Source organism: Anomalospiza imberbis, chromosome 22 (assembly GCF_031753505.1).
Source record: "Anomalospiza imberbis isolate Cuckoo-Finch-1a 21T00152 chromosome 22, ASM3175350v1, whole genome shotgun sequence".
Taxonomy (NCBI): domain Eukaryota; kingdom Metazoa; phylum Chordata; class Aves; order Passeriformes; family Viduidae; genus Anomalospiza; species Anomalospiza imberbis.
The window spans coordinates 3522406-3541481 of NC_089702.1; the positions used below are offsets into that span (position 1 = coordinate 3522406).

Consider the following 19076-nt stretch of genomic DNA (forward strand, 5'->3'; position numbering starts at 1 on the left):
CCCTCAAATCCCCTTTCCAGTAACGGGAGCAGAGCCCTGGACAACACAGGTCACCCTCAGACCCCCCCTCACCCCCTGGGTATGTGCAATGCCCAGGGTGGGCAAGTGCTTGACGCCCCAGAGCCCAGTTCCCATCCAACAACATCCCCAGCACCCCACCCAAAGTTTTGGGATGGGAAACTCCTGGTACAGACTCCGTGTCCCACTCTGTGTGCCCAGAGCTCTACAGCCACATTAGGGTGATGCCAGAGTTCAGACAGCAGCTCCACAACCCACCCGTGGCTCTGTCCTGGGTCGTGTTCTGCAGCAAGAGGAGCCATAAATAGCCCGGCCCGCGGAGGGGACGCGCCAGAGACGCTCTCCAGAGCCAGTGGAAAATCTGACAGTGCTTTCCACACTTGACTGGGTTCCAGCAAAGCACCGATAGCACGGGGGGCCCTGGGGTTTCATGGAATCATGGGATGGTTTGGATGGGAAGGGAGCTTAGAGCTCATCCAGTCCCATCCCCTTCCACAGGCAGGGACACCTTCCGCTAGACCAGGTTGTTCCAGCCTGGCCTTGGACACTTCCAGGGATGGGACAACCACGGCTGCTCCGGGCAAGCAGCTTCCCCCGTGCTGGGGACCACAGGGGTGTTCACAAGAATTCAGCTGTGGAGCCACAGTGGCCACAGCCAGTGGGGAAGTGGCCAACCAGCCCAGCACCCCCAGAGCTCGTGCCAAGCCCTCTGCTCTGACAGAGGGAGGGCTTAGCACAAGCTCTGCAGTTGTTATTTCCCAAAAAACCCATGGTGAAGTGAAGAAAATAAGTAAAAACACTTTTATTAGACAAATACTTAAACAAACTCAGGACAACAAGAACAAACACAGAAATATTTACATAGAAGGAATAGTGCTGGAAAAATGACTCCAGCTCGCCTGTGTTGGGTGGTAGAATTAAAAATTCCTGAATTTTAGTACTATAAGAAATTTCAAGAGGGATGTATAAATTTTAAAACATTTGGCATGTTCTAAAGTCAACTTTAACACTAAAATGACCACAAAGTGTCAAATAATGGGCAAGAGGGAAGTGCGGCAGCACTTGCTGGGCACGTGGCTCCAGTGTTGACCAAAAAGGGGATGTTCCTGTTTAAACAAATCTAACTTATTTAAAACGAAGAAAAAAATGAGCTGTGTTCACTGGTAATGAACATTTTTGGAGTGGCTCACATTTGGTGAAGATTTCCTAGGCTGAGATGGTCTTTGATGGGAGCTCTGGAGCGCTGCTGAAGGCTTGTTGTGGATCTGGAGTTTAAAATTTTCCTAAGAACTCAAAATATATCGTCCTCAGAGGACTCCTCCAGGTACTGGACAGGTTTTTTGGCGCGGCCAGGTCTGGCACGGGGCTGAGGTACAGGGCTTTCGTCACCAGACTCAATGGTGAAGCTGTCTTCCTGTACCTTGGATTTCTGGAGGGAAAGCAGGAAAGGAATCATGGATCTGAGCAGCCACAGGGAACACAGTGTGCACCACACGCCTGCTGTGCCACGGGGACGGTGGATGTTTGGGGTGGTGGGAGCAGACCAAGGATCTGGGGGCTCTGACCCTTACGGGAGGAAAAGTTCTTATCCCAGAGGGTGCTCGGGCACTGACCAGGCTCCCCAGGGAATGGTCACAGCCCCAAGGCTGACACAGCTCCAGGAGCGTTTGGACAACACTGTCCGGCACAGGGTGGGATTGCTGGGGTGTCCTGTGCAGGGCTGGGAGTTGGACTCTATGATCCCTGTGGATCACTTCCAGCTCGGAATATTCCATGATTCTATGACCCTCCTCTTCCCCATTCCCCACACCCAGGTAGAGGTTTGACCTCCACCAGCTTTTCTTGCTGGAAGAACCCACCCCACTCTCTGTGCTTCCCTCGGCGCAGATGGCATTGCACAAACCTTTGATGCAACAGATTTGGCAGGCTTCGAGCCAAAATCGGAATCGGAATCTGAATCCAAAGAGCTTGGCTGCCTCTTCACAGCCTTCCTCCCCTTGGCGTTGTCACCCTCGCTGCGCAGGGGACCCTCCTTGGCCGCTGGCTTGGGTTTGGGTGCAGCCTTTTTCTTGGCCAGGACATCCATGATGGAGGGCTGGTTATCTGGAACAGAACACGGCGTTAAACCCCTGTTTCACTCCTCTCTCGTTCCCAGTTTGGGAATCACTTCCAACAGAAACAGGCTCTGCACTGCTGTGGGGTCAGTGCACAGGTCACCTCCGTTTGAAGCTGGGTTTTCTAGAAAGATCCCTCTTCCACAGATGATGAGGAATGAGGTTGTTTATCTGCTCAGTTCCACTACATTTAAAGGATCAAATTAAAGCGTCCCCAAAGCAATTTACAGACTATTTCAGATTGAAAAGTCCTGATCTCACAAGGCTCCATAACCCATCTCAGACCTTCAAAATCCTGCACGGCAAGGAAAGAATTTCCCAAACATTCACTCATTCCTTCTTACCTATCTTTTCACTTTTTAAAAGAGCATCTTGAAGCACAACTTCCAGTTCAGCTCATTTCAGGCCATTTCTGAGTGATAACATGCTTTCTCAATTTAGGAGTGGAAGTAACACTATTTTTCTGCTGGGATCAACACCGAGCTGATTCCATTTGGAATATACAAAACAGTGTCAAAGTCTGGGGTTTAAAAATCCCTGAGTCAGATGCTGGAGATGGATGAGATGGATCCAGAATTGAATAGATCAAACTACCCCCAAAAGCTTGCCTGCTCCAAAGCAGCTTTCTTCCCAAAAAGACATGAAGGAGGACATTGACTGCAAGACACAAATTCCACTCCGATTATCCCTGCCAAGTATTACATAGCACTGTAGGAAGCATTCACTTTTCCTGTTCCCAAACTAAAATTCCCTCCCTCCAAGCATGTCCAACATGAACTAGAACACGATATGTTTGGAAACAGACCTCAAACATGACAACCAGAGAACCTCTGCCACAAACCTCAGATCTTTGCTGAAATGCAAACTCCAGTTGCCCAGGCCATGGAACGCCAAGCGAAATCACTCGGACTGTTTCCCACAGGAATTATAATTGTTCTCTAGAACTGATGTTGCTGAGCTGCCCTTACCCTTGGTGGCTCCAGCCTTCTTGGATGCAGCAGTTTTTTTGGGCACGGCCTTGGTGCTCGGCACTGGGACGGACGAAGCGGCGGGAGCCTGGCTCACCTTGTCCTCAGGGACATCTTGGACTGGAACAGGATAAAAAAAGCAGAAAGTCAGCCTGAAACAGCCAAGTTATCCCCTCTGCTCTTCCCTGTGCACTGCTGAGGGATTATAGAGCAATCCACCTGGTTTAGAGGCCTCACACTCACCAGGAACAGCACTTGGCACTGCCTTTTCCTTGGGAGCTTTTGCTGCTTTTTCAGTGGTTTCCCTGAAAAACAAAACTCCAAGTTTTTAATTCAGTTTATGAGGCACTAAATAGGGGAATAAAAAAAAATTGCTTTTAACTTCTGTGCAGCATTAAAGCACAACTAATTTCCAGTAATTATGGAAAAATACTCACTTGGGAGCAGGTTTGGGCTTGGGAGGAGCCTTTTTCTTAGAGTTTGTATCCGATTCAGAGTTGCCTTCACTGTCACCCTGGAATTCAGAGTCCTCATCTGAGCTGGAGTGATTCGAGTCCGAAATGACCATGGGCTTGACTTTGGCTGATGGAAGAACACAGATGTGTTATTTTACACATTTGGCATTATGCAGCTCTGTTTATTTTTCAATATTTTAGCTACAGTTATTAAAAAATAAAGATCTGAATAAAAACAAGCAGATGCTGAGACTGCCAGGGAGAAGACTCCAAATGACAAGTGTGTTCTGTCATTTGGAGTCTTCCAACCTCACCCACAACACATTTAATGTGCCAAGACAGTTGTGTAATTAAACCCAATAGCCATATTTCTCTAGCTGCCCATTTCTGCTTTTCCTTGAAAATGTGCACAAATGGTAGAAATATTTAATAGTTTCAGACAGCAAAATAAAGAAGCCTTTTAAAGATTATTTCTAAATGTGATCTGAGGCTCTGGGAGGTCCCGATATAGTCTGTGCCATTTATTCCTCCACAAGCAGGACCATCTTTCTCCTGCATCCATGTCCTCACTCACCTGCTGCCTGGCGAACCACTCGCTCTCTTTGAGGAGGTGCTTCAAAGTCAGACTCTGAATCAGACCCTGAGTCAGACCAAGGGTTTCGTTTCTTGGTTTTCTTTAATGGCTTGAAAGGCAGAGTGGCCTGTCTCTTGGCTCCTGAAAAATATTGGGAAGCAGGATGAACCAGCAAACTTCCATGTATAGTTCAGGCTCAGTAGTTCAAGCTCAGCTTAGAAATACACTGAATTCAGAGGATTCTGGCCTAAACAAAGAGAAATAGGAATCTATCCTGCTTGACTGTTATCCAGGATCACTTTCTCACCTAGTTTTTCCAAAACTACTGCTCCTAGGTGTTGCTCACCACCTTCAGGAAGAGGTCAGATAACCAAATTGACAACCCTTTCCCTCTTTTCCTTGGAGGGAATAACATCAAAGCATCTACCTTGCTCAGTCTTCAGCTTCTGTGCTAATCTCTTCTTCAGGCCTGCAGATTCCTTCTCTCCGGATGTGTTTTCATCCTGATTCTCATCAAATTCAGTTTTTTCACTCTGCAGATGCAAGCAGATACCAAACAGTGAGTCAGCTCACAGAGAAGAGGCACACAGGGTAATGGAGGAAGGAACTGCTTATTTTAGCCATGTAGACGTAGTGTACAAGAAACCTAAGTCTGTGAAATAAACTGTGTGTAGAATTGATTACAGACAGGATCTGTAAAATGGATGGGATCTGCCCCCAAATCAGGTGACTTAAAAGGCAAAATCCAACATGAACAAAAACAGGAACTCTGGCCCCACTCCAGAGCCTCTGGTCCTGCTGCTGTGTGCTGCCTCTGGGGGGGATGGGGACATAGGACTGGACAGGGTGGGATAAAAACAAGAGTGAGAGTTATTTGGAAAAAGTGTTGGTGGAATCATGTGGAGGAAAAGAGTGACCTGTGTGGCTTCCAGGGTCAAACAGGTGAAGGGATGGGTTATATCTCTCTGTTGGAAATGGCTGAATGACACAATATCAACTAGTCCTATAAAAATAGTTCAATCATTTTATCTCCTTAATACAGAGAACAATGATGGCATTAAGTGGGTGAAAGCATTGCTGGATATGTAAAGACTGTTCTGGAGAAGGGAATGTACTGGCTGTGCTTCCTGCCTGCTAGAGGGTTTATCAAATTCCCAAGACACCTGGAACAACCTTGCTTGCATCCACCCCCCTTTCTGAGCTACCAGCCCATCCCCGGCAGCGCAATGTGCCAAAAATTTCCCTCTAAGCCACCTCCTGATATGTAAGTCTGTTCTCCTTCAGACTGAGATACCCTCATTCCCAGTGTTTCCCAAATCCTGAGGTCCTGTCCCTCTCCCTGAACAACTGCTTCAATAGGACAAGTCCAGCTAACAAGGACTCACATTTTTTAGGACTGTATTGAAGAGGATGTAGAGGAAGATCGAGCATTTGGAATGCTCATTTTTACCTTTACTTTCTTTTTAGTTTTCTTCTCTGCCTCTGCCTTCATCTCAGCAGTGATCCGAGGAACAACCCTGACGCCATGAGGGGATGGCATTACTTCTGCCAGCTGGGCCTTCTTCACCTTTGCTTTCCCTCCTTTCACCTTCAAAGGTTTGCCAACAATCCCTGCACTCTCATCCTCTGCTTGCTTGGCCTCCACTACCTGCAGAGGGGAGCATAAAATAACACAAAAAATACAAAAGTCAGTAAAGGGCTAGTGGATAAGATGAGGGAGTTGATTTTCTGCACTGAGCATTGACATACATCGAGTTCTTCAACAAAGGCAGCAAGGTCTTCCTTCCACAGGTCAGAGGGACTCTTGCGCTTAAGATTTTCCAGCTCCTTTTCCTAAAGGGAATCACAGATAAGCATTTCAATCCACCAGCCAAAAATAAAGTGTATAACGCATGATATATTAGAAATATAATGCTTTTATAAAGAAAGGAAGGCACATACTTTGTTATCCCTCTGCTTGCAGAGCTCATCTTTCTTCTCCTTGGTCAGATACCACAGGGGCATGTTCAGCAGGTAGTTGAAGTCTGGGCCAGAGGTGGCAGCTGATTCTTTGTCACTCTCTTCCTCCTCCCCCTCCTCTTCATCCTAAATGTGGATTTGAAACAAACAGAGTCAACAAAAACCCTGACACACATGGGTAGGGCTACTGATCAAACACAGAAGCTCTTGAATCCTGCTAATTGAAAAGCAACGTGGGCCTCTCTATGGGTTACGAAGCCTCAGAGCCTGGGGCCAGTTTGGGCATATTCAGAGGATGACTGAGGCATTACCTTGTTTTGAGCCTCCTTCCAAGCCTTCACTGGATCAGACTCGTACCCTCTCTGGACAAGAACTTGAATCAGCTCTTTCTTGGGTTTGTTTTCTGCAAACAGACATTTCAGGATAGTCACTCAGTGCCCACTACAGGAGCGACGGATGAGCTTTACAGTTTGGATCCTGTGCTTGTAGCTGCTCAGCATCCTACAGAACTCCAAACCAGCCTTTCCACATCACAGCTGGGACACGTGGAAGAGCCTGAACAACACCTGAAAAACTCCTATTTAGCAGGAGATTTGTCAGGGAAGCATTGCTCCTGTACCAGCCAAAACAATGTTAATATTTTTCTTTGTTTCCATACATGCATTTCCCCTGTTTTAAGTAGTTTTTGAACTTGGGAAAAAAAAGGTATGATGATATAAATCAGGTTTCATCATGAAAGGCAGGTGGAGAAAGAAATCCTTGATAGCTTGGTATAGCTTGCACCTCATTAGACATCACCTGGAAAATTTATGTTCTAAGTGCTCAACCACTGGAAATGCTTCAGCTGGAATTTGCTCCTTTTTAAGGTATCAGAAGCCATCAACCATGAGACACAAATAAAAATGAAACCAGCTCTGGCAGCCTTGGAACTACTTATTACAAAAACCCAAGAAAAGGCATTTCAGGGGAATTATTTCTCTTCCTGAGTTCAGTCAGACAGACTCGAGCTGCTGGGATTACTGGGCTGCCTTCAGACACAAACCACAAAGCATCTTATGACACGTTGTCTGGCCGCATCCTCCGTGAAGGCAGCGGAACACAGCCCGGCTTTTACACCGAGGGGGAAAAGTTGATTGAAAAATGTGAATGTTGGGAACAAAGATCTGCTTCTTTTTCTAGCTCATGATTCTCAGATGCTGCTGCTTTAGTATCTCTAAGTTTGAAACCCCAGTCCACGGAGAACGTGATTTGGAATATTTTTGCAGAGGTTCACAAAGATAATGGAGAGAGATACAGATCCTTAAGAATGCATTTAACAGCAAACACTATCCCTTTCTAAACCCACAAATAATTAACTCTTACTCCTACCAAGTCAGAAATAAATGGGAATTATTGCTAAATTATTAAAAAAATTCTCTCAAAATTCTCAAACACAGAGCAGGAAAGCTGCATAAGTATCCCATTGTCATTATTATGTGTATAATACACAGACCAAGGATACTCTGTGAAGCATTCTCCTCTTAGATTTCACAAGAACAGAGATAAGCGCTGGTGTGGTTTGTAAAAACCAGCCTGGGGCTGAGGGGGTGCTGACAGAGCTCAAGAGATCACCCAGTTCTCCCAGTTACAATCCCAGTCACCAAGAACAACATACCAATCACAATTTTGCCATCTATTTTCTCCAGGATGAAGCGAGCCTGGTTGCTCAGCTTTGCAGACTCAGCACCAAGCATCCCAATAAGCCATTCCTTCCTCAAATTGTAATATCGGAGCCGGAGTTCAAAGAACTCCTTAAGAATATCCTGGGGAGAGTCGTATTTCTTGAGAAAGCCAACATGGTCAAAAAGAACCTGGAGGAAAATGAAAGAACACGGGTGTTATGATGATAAAACTGATTCCAAACCTACTGAAAGTTACCTGTAACACAGGTGTGATGGTATCACCGAATTATTAACCAACAAATTATGAAATCTCGGTGTTGTTCTAGAAACTACTTCAGTTTGTGAGCACAGCAGCAGAGATGATTTTAGAATTTCAGTGTTCTTGAATATGCACAGTAGAGTTAAGGTTACTTGAATCTTCGAGCTCTGTGCAGGACAAACATCTCGCATCAAAGCTTCACACATTGTCAGGAACCAGACGTTCAGTGCCCCTGCTGCTGGCTCAAAGAGCTCTGCAAACTGTGATTTCAGAGCATTTTGCCTCCTTCAGGCAAACCATCCACTCTGGACCCACTCCTAAGCCAGGCTCTTGACCTTTGAAAGCTGATTTAAAACCAGTAACAGCAGAAAAATCAAAGTGAATAGGTTACTGCCAAAGAGGATTTTTGTTTCACGCAATGACCGCAGCTGTCCACAGAGTCTGAGTTAAACCAAGAAATTCCTTCAGCAAAATCTGTCACGTACCATGGAGTTGCATGTTAAACTTGTTTGGAGTTTGAAGACCTTATGCAGCCCCACAGCTTCGGCTTCTGCTAGTTTATCTTCAGTCATCTTCACCACAAACCTCACCGTGGTGTCTGTGTGATATTCTTTGTAGTCTGTGATTAGAGGGGGGGTCTTCTCAGTCCCATTCAACATCGGCTCCAGAACCTGCTCTTTATACGTCTGAGGAAAGAAACAAAGTCAGATCCAAAACCCACTACTCACTTTTTGCTTTAAAGAGCAAACTGTACATTCCCAGAGCAGATTCCCTGTTTATTACCTGTGTCCATGTTCTGACAGGCAGCTCAGTGATCTCGATGGTTGTAGAATCAAGGATGGACACTTCACCACTTATCACATACTGATTAGGCCCCAGCTCATCTATGGTGCCTTTGAAATTCTTGTAACTGGGAAGCTGAGGAGAAAAACCACTGGATTCAGCTTTGTGTGGATGCCTATTTTTTAAAGCATGCCCATAAAATGCTCAATATGCTAACAAGCAAGACATTTGTTTTTTAATTCTATTATTTACCATTGGCAGTGGCTCTTCTCCATCCATCAGCCGACGGATATTGTTAACAACTTCCCTGATATCGAAGTTGGGGATTTTACAGGCCCAGCCAGTACCAATCCCTTCAGCCCCATTGACCAGCACCATTGGAATGATGGGCATGTACCACTCTGGCTCCACACGCTGGTTGTCATCATAGAGGAACCTCAGGATGTTGTCATCCATTGGTGGGAACACCAGGCGTGCCAGGGGACTGGAACAGAGAAGGGAATTTAAGCCCAAATTCTTGTTACAGAACGTGACCTCCATGCAAAATGAAACCTCCTTAATTTTTATTATCCCACCCAAATTTTTCCCTTTGGTTCTGCTTCCATTTCCATATTCTATGTGCTGAAAGCCACGTTTCCATAATGGAATCTAGCACTGAACCTCACTTCAATTGTTGCTAATCTGAGTATGCAAGTATAGCCCAAAGTTTTAAAGGGAAAAATCCAATATATTTTTCATTCTAATTGCTGTAAAATTGAGTCCTTTAGGACAGTAAGAACTTTAGAATGCTGACCTGAGCATGGTGAAGATGTATCGAGGGCTGGCAGAGTCTTTCCCTCCGTGCAGCCTTGTGCCAAACTGACCGATGGGCTGGAGCAAGTTGAGGTTGTTGCTGCCCACGAAGTTCTGAGCCAAGTTAATGATGGTCATCATCAGTGCGGCCTGCAATAAAGGAGGTGCAAAGCTGAACATGCAGCATGGTTCAGGGGATGGACAAAGTAAGGCAAAATTCACACCAAGAACTTAACTGATACAGAAGATAAACTCAATTGATGAAAAACTGGAGGATTCAAGGAAAATGCATCCCAAGACCATCTGAAATGTTCTAATGACCCATGTCTCTCTCTATTGCTGTTCTGAAACCTCCAGTGAAAGATTCTGTCAGTCTCCACAGAGAACCTTGTGGTAGTGCTTAACTTTTCCTGACCCAGACAGAAAGGTTATTAACATCTGCCTAAGTCCATCACAAATTAAGCAGGGTTTTCTTGTTCCACTTTTTGAATGAACTATGCTCCCATGAAGTCCAGACAGGATAGGCAGAGTGACCAATGTCAGATTAAATTAATACTGAAGTATTAATTGTGGAAACAGCTAAACAGCGACTTCCCTTTGGTGTACACACTCAAACATCTAATTCTGATTTAGAGGCATCGTAACTCACATCAACAGAAGGGCTTTTTGCCTTTCCTTTAAAGTGTTTTGCACACCCAGGCAGGTTCTTACCTCACCGTGGTGATATGAGGACATCTCAGCGACAGAACCAGCCAACTGAGCAACCTTCACCTCCCGTTTATCGTTTCGTTTGAAACAGGTGAACAAAACCTTCCTCTGACCTGGCTTCAAACCTGTATGAAAAAAGAAAAGACCTCGTGGTTAGAACATGTGATATGATGCACTTGGCTTCTGCTCTCTAGAGAGATGCAAGAACTACTTAAAGATTCTGTACCAGTTGAGTAAGGTACTGGCAATAATATACTACAAAATGGACAAGACATTTCATCCAAAGATGAAAAAATCTTAGCAGAAAACAGAATTCAGGATACTGACCCTGAAACCTCAGCAGGTTCCCTGGCTCCCATTTCCTCATTTCTGGGGATACACCATGCAGAATCATGACTTAGAAATCACTTACCATCAACCAGTGATGGGATTGATCTCTCATTATCTGAGTTTGAGAACAGCACTAACTCCTTGTTGATGAAGTCATTGTATGTCAGGTAATCAGTGTTTTTCCCATACAGGTATTCCTAAGAAAAACAGAGAGAAGATTGCCTTAATTTTAACAGGGCCTAATCAGTTTCTTGGCTAGTTTCACTGAAATGGGAACTCCTTGTAAGACCAGCTAAATACAGTTCAAGTGATGACACCCTTTGCATGGCAAAGGGAAACACTTCCCAGAATGCATTATTTCCCCCATTTTGGGGGAAATAAAGACTTCATTTGCCTCTGCTTGAGTTATCATTTTCCTATTGATACAGTAACTTGAAAGATGAGAGTTAAAAATGAAGCTGACAGTTGGATAATTGACAATGAGGCTATACTGATGAGAGAAGAAGCTGCTCTGCAAAATCCTGACACATTTTCAACGTCCTGTAATCCAGACCTGACTCACTGACTGAGCTGTGTGCAGCTCTGGCGTGTTGGGATGAAGCTGAGAACAGCCCCAGGCAGAGACTGGAAACCAGTTTCCTTATAAACATAAACCTTTTACCTCTGGTAGACCGTGCAGCTTCCGTTGTCTTCTATCCTCCATGAAATTAGTCAGCCACTCCTTTCGTTCTTCTATCTTCTTCTTGCTAAAGGCCTGGACGTTACAAAATGAAAAGCAACTCAATTCCAGAACGTTCTGTGGTTGTGTACTATTGGATCACTTGAGAAAAATAGCTTACCCAGGAGAGCAACATGCTAAACAGGCTGATTTAAGAGCCCAAGAAATGCAATAAAAGTGTTCTGTAGCTAAACATATTAAGAGCATAATTTCCACCACTCTGCAGAAGACAGAGTAGTTAGGTTTAAATTTATAGATTTTTAATATAATAACACAAGACAAAAGCAGATTTGAGAGGAAATTAATATTTTGGGGGGGAAAAAAAACTTGATTTTTTAACATTGCCTAATTATTCTGAATATTTAAGAATCAAAGACCAGCTAAGGTGAAGTTCACAGAAACAAGAACTATTTTAATCCACCGCTTTGCACTAGGGGAGAAAGGGGAGATCTAATTTGGAGAAAACTGCAGCAGAAAACACAGAAAAATGTTGAAGGAATATTTACTGTTGTGTCTGAAAATGTCAATTGGTTTGTAGTGATTAGTTTGTTCTGAGTTATATTTAAAGCCCATCACATAAAGGGTACTCTTGCCCTGAGGTCGAGGGGCAGATTCGCCGCTTCTGGTTCAACTAAAGCTGTAGCCTTGGTAACACAGAGATTGTCTCCAGCCCTAAAGCCTCCAAGAGCTTTTTAAGAGAAAACACAGAGCACTCTACAAGGTGAAATACCAAAAGTAGTAAGTCAGCAATTAAATCAAGAGTTAGTTACCAGGGTGATCGCAGCATCATCTTCAGGCCCAGAATATTTGAAGCCAATTCGGTGTTTTGCCATATCTGCAAAGTATTCTTTGGCCTCCTTTGATGTGCTGGTACCCAAACCTGCAGGGACAGGAGAGTTAATCCTAATGACATTTTGCCTAAATTAACTTCCAATTCAATGAAATATTTTGCTATGCCCAGTTTTTTTTGATGCATCATATGAACATGCAGTGTGAAAATGACTTCCTGAAAACTTAAGTTACTTCAAAACAAGATGTATCACAAAAGTCATAAGAATTACAATTAAGTGAGCAGTGGCATGTAGTAGTTTTGGATTTTGTCTGTAATTCCTGTAGATATCTGAAATTTAATTGGAATATCATAGGAGGGAAGAGACTTTGAGGACACCCAGTCCAAATCCTTTCTGCAAAGCAGGATTGACTGCATCAAATCATCAGAGCTCTCACTTGGATCAGTTTCACCATATTAAGTTTTTACAAACCTTTGTAGTACTTGATTTTCCATGAGTTGTAGTTCTGTGTACTGGCTTTCCATTCTTCAAACTCAGGAATGCTGTAGAATGCAATTTCTTCTTTGTTTTTAGAGGCCTACAATGGACAAAACATTTTAACTGTGAAATGAAAGGCATTTTTGGACAATGGATCCTCAGTCACTCATCTCATCCTCCCCTAGCCCTCACCTTTATGATGGGAGTAATGAATTCCTCCAAAAAATTGTGTCTTAGAAGAGATGGCCAATTGTGATGGATGAAGTTAATCAGCAAACCTTTGATGTGTGATCCATCCTGATCCTGAATTATAAAAGAAAAAAAAAAAAAAACAAAACATATTTTATCATGGAATGATGGAAATGACAGTTTTTGGCTCAATAGTAAATGACTCTGTAATTCCAGCTAACTGACCCTATTAACTTTCACCTCTGAAAAGGTGGCCATGTGTTAATTGCTGAAAATTAAGAGAAACAGAAAAGGTAGATTCTTGGTGAAAAAAGGTGTCAAGGACTGGTCAAGGATTTTGAATCAGCAGAATGGAGAAACAGTGTTTAGCTGTTTGATGTAACTCACCATTTTACTTTTTTTGTGGCTGTAAAGACATAATGACCCACAAAAATGTAAAATGGGAAAAAGAAACACAGAGAATCGGGTACAACAATAGCAGCAGTTAGAGAAATATTTTCTTTCTATCTCTTTAAGTGCTAATTGTTATCCTCTCCCAACTTTCAACTTTAATGAACCTAACCTGATCTGTCATGATCATAATCTTTCCATAGCGAAGACTTTTTAAAGATTCTTGGTCTTCATAGTTCTGTTTATATTGCAAACCCACAATCTTGATGATGTTGTTGATTTCAGCATTTTCCATAATCTGAAAGAGATCACACAGAATAAAAACTTGTCTTTCAGACTCAAAACACAGCTCAAGAAACTATAAAGTTATCCATAAGTGAATCATTGGCTGAATTCTGTCCTGCTGGTTTTTTTTTTTTTTCTTTTTTTCTGTTTAGAAACTTGTAATTTCTAATGGTTAAATTACTCTAGATAATTCCAAGCATTTTCCAACCACAACACAAACATTATCCCCTCAGGCAAATCACTGAACAGGACTTAATCAATCAATATTCCTACTTAACCAGTGAGGCAGGCTCAAGGTGAGGGAAGACTCCGGTGTTTAAGGCACTGCTCCTTGGAGTTCCAGTGCTCCAGGTGCAACTGCACCGACTCATTGCACAAATCACACCACACCTTTCAACACGTAACTGTAACCATTTTCCAACCAACCTGCTTATGAGAAGCTTCCCTGACATTGAGGATTTTCCCACGAAGAGGAAATACTCCATATTTGTCTCTACCAACCACTCCCAGACCAGAGACAGCCAGAGTTTTGGCTGAGTCTCCCTCAGTCAGGATCAGTGTACAATCTAAAGAATTCTTGCTGCCTAAAAAAGAAGAAAATCGAGTCAGTTTACTACTTAAGAAATTAAGTCCAAGGCTGCACATTCACGACTGAACAAGTATAAATAATCTTTTAACACGGGTTTTTTGGCACTGCACACAGTAAATGGGGATAATCATAGTAAATGGGACCTCAAAATGGGAGTAAAACTATAATGACAGGTTTTCTCTTCTCACTTTTCCTTTCTTTTGTTTAATGAACAAGTTTTAACTGTTTTTCAATGAAATGGTTACAAAGGATGTCAAACACTTACCAGCATCGTTGGCATCATCCAGTTTAGGAACACCCTTAATCTTGGAGTGTTTCACAGCTGAACATTTCTTATTCAGCTGGTTCTGAGCTTTAAATTTTACCCAATTTAGGATACTTTCAACGATGCCACAGCCAACTGCCTGCAATACAAAACCCAATCCAAAGTTGTGGGAAAAGCCTTAACAATGACAGAAACTTTTGTTATGTATTTTTTACAGACATCTTGACTGTCCAGGTACAGGACTTACACCCTTAATGAATTTTTCACTCAGTTTACAGGTAGAGCCGAAGTTCTTTGCCTGCAGAGTCATGTTCTCCTTAGTCTGCGAGTCAAAGGTTGGATTTTCAATCAAGGCATTCACAAAAATCCACATGTGGTTCTTCACCTGTAGTTAAATACAACAAGGATCACACACTGCACAGGCTCAGCTCACCTGTCAATCACACAGGGAGGGAACACTCAGCATTGTAGGGTTTGGAATTTTCGTCGATATTTTGTTTATTTTGAACAGCCAATGAACACTCATGAACAGCGTTAGATGACTTGGGATGTCAAGGAATTGGCATCTCTCCACCTCAAGAGGTGTTATCTAACAGATACTGAGGTTCAGTGCATCTACACTGACTTACAGGGACTACAAAACACAGTGCTCAAGCAAAGGGAAGTTAATTGGCTTAAACTGGACAATATGAGACTTCTGTAATTAGTAATCTTATATATATTGTCTGCACAATGAAAATGTGTTATTAATTAATGCACCTATACATTAAGCTGAAGTTACAATTTGCAGTAATGCTGAAGTTGTGCTTCCCACCTGGAAAATTCTGACATTGTACCTGGAAAGGCTTCACTCCAACTCCGTTTTTATTCTTCTTTTTCACAACATCAATGAGTTTGGTCACGAGCTGGTCAGCCACGTAATCGACGTGTCTGCCACCCTGGGGAGAATGGGACAAGGACCTGGGACTGAGGCCACTAAAACTCACAAAACTATAAATATCTATTTAAAACTTTAAGCACATTCTTTGCAACGTTAAACCATTTTTCACTAACATAAGTACACTTACAAATAGCCAAGAATATTAATGTTGCAGAATATGGCACTAGCTTGACTAAACACACTAAGGAGTTACCTTTGTGGTGGCAATGCTGTTAACAAAGCTGACTTGCTGGAAGCCTTTTTCACTCAAAGTCAAGCACACTTCCCATCGGGAATTGACTTCCTCATGGATAACTTTAAGTGCATTCCCAGTTTCATCGACCTTATCCTTCAGGTAAAGGTCCACATAGCTGCGGAATCCTTTCACCTGCACACAGATGAGAGCAGACAACTGGTTGATAATAGCTCCTATAAATACTTAATTCACATCCTCCTGCAAAAAATCCCTCTTGCACGTGTTCCTTTGCTCTATGTGATGACACGAATGGCCTCAACAGAATCTCACTGGTTAAATGGCACCAAAAAAAAAAAAAAAAAAAAAAGCAGATATTTGTGTTTCTTTTCAATGCTCACTTACAGGAAGCCTCTGTCCATTCAGGAAAACTTTGACATCCTTTGTGGATCCAGCAATATCATAGGCTCTTCGAGACATCAGCGCTACAATGTCCTTATCCAGAACGGTCATTTTGAATTTGGACAGATCAGGTTGGAAAGTGACACAGGTGTAATCATCTCCATCAAAGTATTTCAGTTTCATTTCTCCAGCCTTTCCCATGTTGTCTGTCCAGGTCTGAGGAAAAGAGCTTTGATAACTTTCATGTCACACACACACACACATAACAACCTTAATTTTTAAAAGCAGTAAGATGGTTTATGTGTTTTAGATATCTTTGAATTAAACAAAAACTCTGGTTAAAAACCAGATTCTGATGCTGTCTGCTAATTTCATTATTCCTTTGAATTACATTTTGTGGGTCAAATTTACTCTTATCACACTGAACTAGAGTTTTGAAACAAAACCTTAGGATCTTATTTGAAAACCTCAGTTATAAACTCTCTGGAAAGAAAAGTGCTCCTACCTGCTTGAACAACTTTTTGTATTCACGACATCCAGTTTCCACAGTAAATTTTGTGCTGAATATGTTGCACAGTTTGGCTCCATAACCATTTCTCCCCCCTGGAATTAGAAGGAACACAGACTTGTGTTAGTCTCTTTGTCCAAAACCATCTAAAAGAATCCAAGACTTACTGGCATTGTCAACGTCTGCCCAATCCAAAGACAACTGTCAACAAGCAACAATATTCTACAAGCTCAGTATGCAACTACAAACTTTGATTTAATTAGGTTTTAAGAGAATCTTCAAAGATCATTTTCCCTGTTCCCATGTTTGCACTGTTGTTATGTCAAACAGAGAACAGAGGCTTCTCTGACAGATTCAGGATATCATTTTCACAGAATAATTTGGTTTGGAATGGACCTTAAAGCCCATCCAGTCCCACTATCTCCTGTAGGCAGGGCACCTTCCAGTAGCCCAGGTTGCTTCAAGCCCTTTCCAACCTGGCCTTGGACAGTTCCAGGGATGGGGCAGTCACAGCTTCTCTTTGCAACCTGTGCCAGGCCTCACCACCCTCATAGAGAGGAATTTCTTCCGTATATCTCACCTAAATTTCCCCTCTTTCAGTTTCCACACTGCATCGAGGACCCCCTTCCCACCCTTTCTAGTTCAGGTCACACACTTAGAGCTCTCAGAGATATTAGTGCATATCTGAGCCTTCCTCACCTGTGACTTTCTTCTCATTGTCATCATAGTTGCTGGATGTCAGCAACTGTCCAAAGATCAGAGCAGGCACATAGACCTTCTCCACTTTGTGTTCAACAACTGGGATACCTTTCCCGTTGTTCCACACACTGATTGTGTTATTCTCTCTGGGGAGGGAAAGAAAAGTCTGTTTTTAAGGCTGCAAATGGCTGAGCTGTGAAAGAAGTCACCAAAAGGCTCGGGGGAAGGGCACCATTTCACCAGGAACAAATTGTGTGCTCAGCAAGTGCAGCAGCTGCCAGCAGAGGGGGGACAGGCAACACAGAAATGCCCAGATCTGCACATGCTGGCTCTGAAATGGACCCACACACAAAACTCCCCCTGTCTGTGCTCAATCAGGATGAAAAGGGTGAGGAAGAGGTGGAAAACCACAGCAATGAAAGAGCAGCCATTTCCCCAGTCAGCCCTCCCTGAGAGACCAGGGGGACTAAGCAGAGAGAAAGGCTTTCCACAGAAAGGCTTTCCACAACTGGTGAATTAAATTTGGGCTATCTCGGATCGGCCCCACAGCCCTGCAGTGCCACCTCAGCTTTGCAGAACAGCTGAAGGCAACCAGTAACAAGGAAACCAGACTTACACATCAATTGTGACTTTAATGCACGACATGTTTTTATCCCTCTGCTTGTTGTCTGCAGCATTCACTAGGAAGGAAAGGGAATATTGTTTTTTTTTTTTATTACATTCTCAGTCAAGGGAAAATGATAAACTATGAAGTGTTCCAGTAGCATGAACACAAAAACTTACTACAGTGTTACTAATAATCATCTCAGCATGAAAATATTTTGCCAATTACAAAGAGGAGTACAAGTTATCATGGAATTATGAAGGTTGGAAATGACCTCTGAATTCCTCCAGTGCAACCGTTGACATAAAAAGGAGAATTTTGAGCAGAATGAAATCAGGTTTGTAATTGGATTTTTGCAATTTTTCTTTGTTTCCCACGAATGGCTCGCTATTAAGCAGTGCTAAGAAGTTCTTGATAATTTATGTTTAGTTCCAGTTTTCTTCCATTGAACCCCCGTTAATAACCCGTCACTCACTGACTCAATGGATGTCAGCTTACCCAGAATCTCATCAAAGATTTTGTACAAGCCAGGCACAAAGGTCACATCTCTGCAGTTGAGGCCAACGCCTTCATCAAAAACCCACATTTGCTGGGAAAAAAAAGAAGGAATTTGTAAGTGCCCAGGTACAACCCCTCTTCTGTGCAGTCCGTTTGTAAAGCAGTTGTTTTGTGATTGATAGGCAGATGTTTTGTGCTTTGTAAACAGCTGCTAAAAGACTCCCCGCCTGCCCCGAGGTGCTCGGGGGGCTCAGCCCCGCTCCCCCCTGCTCCTACCTGGGTGACGAGCTCCACGGAGCCGATGTAGGTGTCTGGCCGGAGCAGGATGTGCTCCAGCTGCGTCTTCTTCTGGTAGATGTGCTCCACCGTGAGCTTCTTGGGGCCATCAGCCTTGCCGACGAGGATGTTCTCGTTCGCGGGCTGTGGGGGAGAGGCGGCGGCGGTGAGGGGTGCACAAGGGGAACGCGAGGGCACTGGGGGAGGACCAGGGCTGGGGGCGCGAAGAGAACAGGAATCGCAGAGGAGCGGGGAACCTGAGGAGAGGGAGATCTGGGGAAAAGGCCGAGAGAGGGGCCCGGGGAGACCCTGAAGGAGACCCAAGGGGGGCTGCGAAGGACGCGGGGAAACGCTGAGGGGAGCCGGGGAGAACTGGCGGGTGCTCGGCGGGGCCGAGGGGACGGGGTGGGGGGGATCACGAAGCTCCGCAGGGTCGGGGGCAGCGGGGGCAGGACGCACCCGGAGGGGCGACGAGGGCTGCGAGAGCTCCATGGCGACGGCAGCGGCGGTGGCGATAGCGGCTGAGGCGGCGGCGGCTGAGGCGGCGATGGTGGCGCCAACGACCCCTTCAAACCTCCGCTCGTCCCGCCGAAACGCGCAGCCAATCCCCGCTCGCGGCCCCCTGCGCTCTGCCAATCGCAATGCGGGGGCG

General features: G+C 44.0%; 1 protein-coding gene across 1 annotated transcript; it reads right to left on the bottom strand.

The window, feature by feature from the left end:
- Nucleotides 1-796: 796 nt before the first annotated feature.
- Nucleotides 797-19023, bottom strand: TOP2A (DNA topoisomerase II alpha). The gene is made up of 35 exons (XM_068212211.1): nt 18884-19023; nt 18425-18568; nt 18149-18239; nt 17663-17726; nt 17047-17192; nt 16345-16442; nt 15843-16055; nt 15459-15632; nt 15162-15263; nt 14573-14710; nt 14326-14464; nt 13898-14055; nt 13359-13484; nt 12800-12910; nt 12602-12707; nt 12110-12219; nt 11283-11375; nt 10704-10818; nt 10295-10416; nt 9585-9733; nt 9044-9275; nt 8792-8926; nt 8494-8694; nt 7743-7938; nt 6400-6491; nt 6071-6214; nt 5879-5962; nt 5580-5777; nt 4557-4662; nt 4130-4270; nt 3538-3682; nt 3344-3405; nt 3101-3220; nt 1922-2121; nt 797-1447 (listed from the first exon to the last, which is right to left on the bottom strand). The coding sequence occupies exons 1-35, from the start codon at nt 18914-18916 to the stop codon at nt 1310-1312; spliced, it is 4626 nt and encodes a 1541-aa protein (XP_068068312.1). The 5' UTR covers nt 18917-19023; the 3' UTR covers nt 797-1309.
- Nucleotides 19024-19076: the final 53 nt, after the last annotated feature.

Coding starts and splice junctions, on each gene's coding strand:
- TOP2A (XM_068212211.1), bottom strand. CDS start 18,916: ATGGAGCTCTCGCAGCCCTCGTCGCCCCTCCGG. Junction 12,708..12,799: donor TCATTACTCCCATCATAAAG/GTGAGGGCTAGG, acceptor TGTCCATTGTAG/GCCTCTAAAAACAAAGAAGA. Junction 6,215..6,399: donor GGAAGGAGGCTCAAAACAAG/GTAATGCCTCAG, acceptor ATCCACATTTAG/GATGAAGAGGAGGGGGAGGA.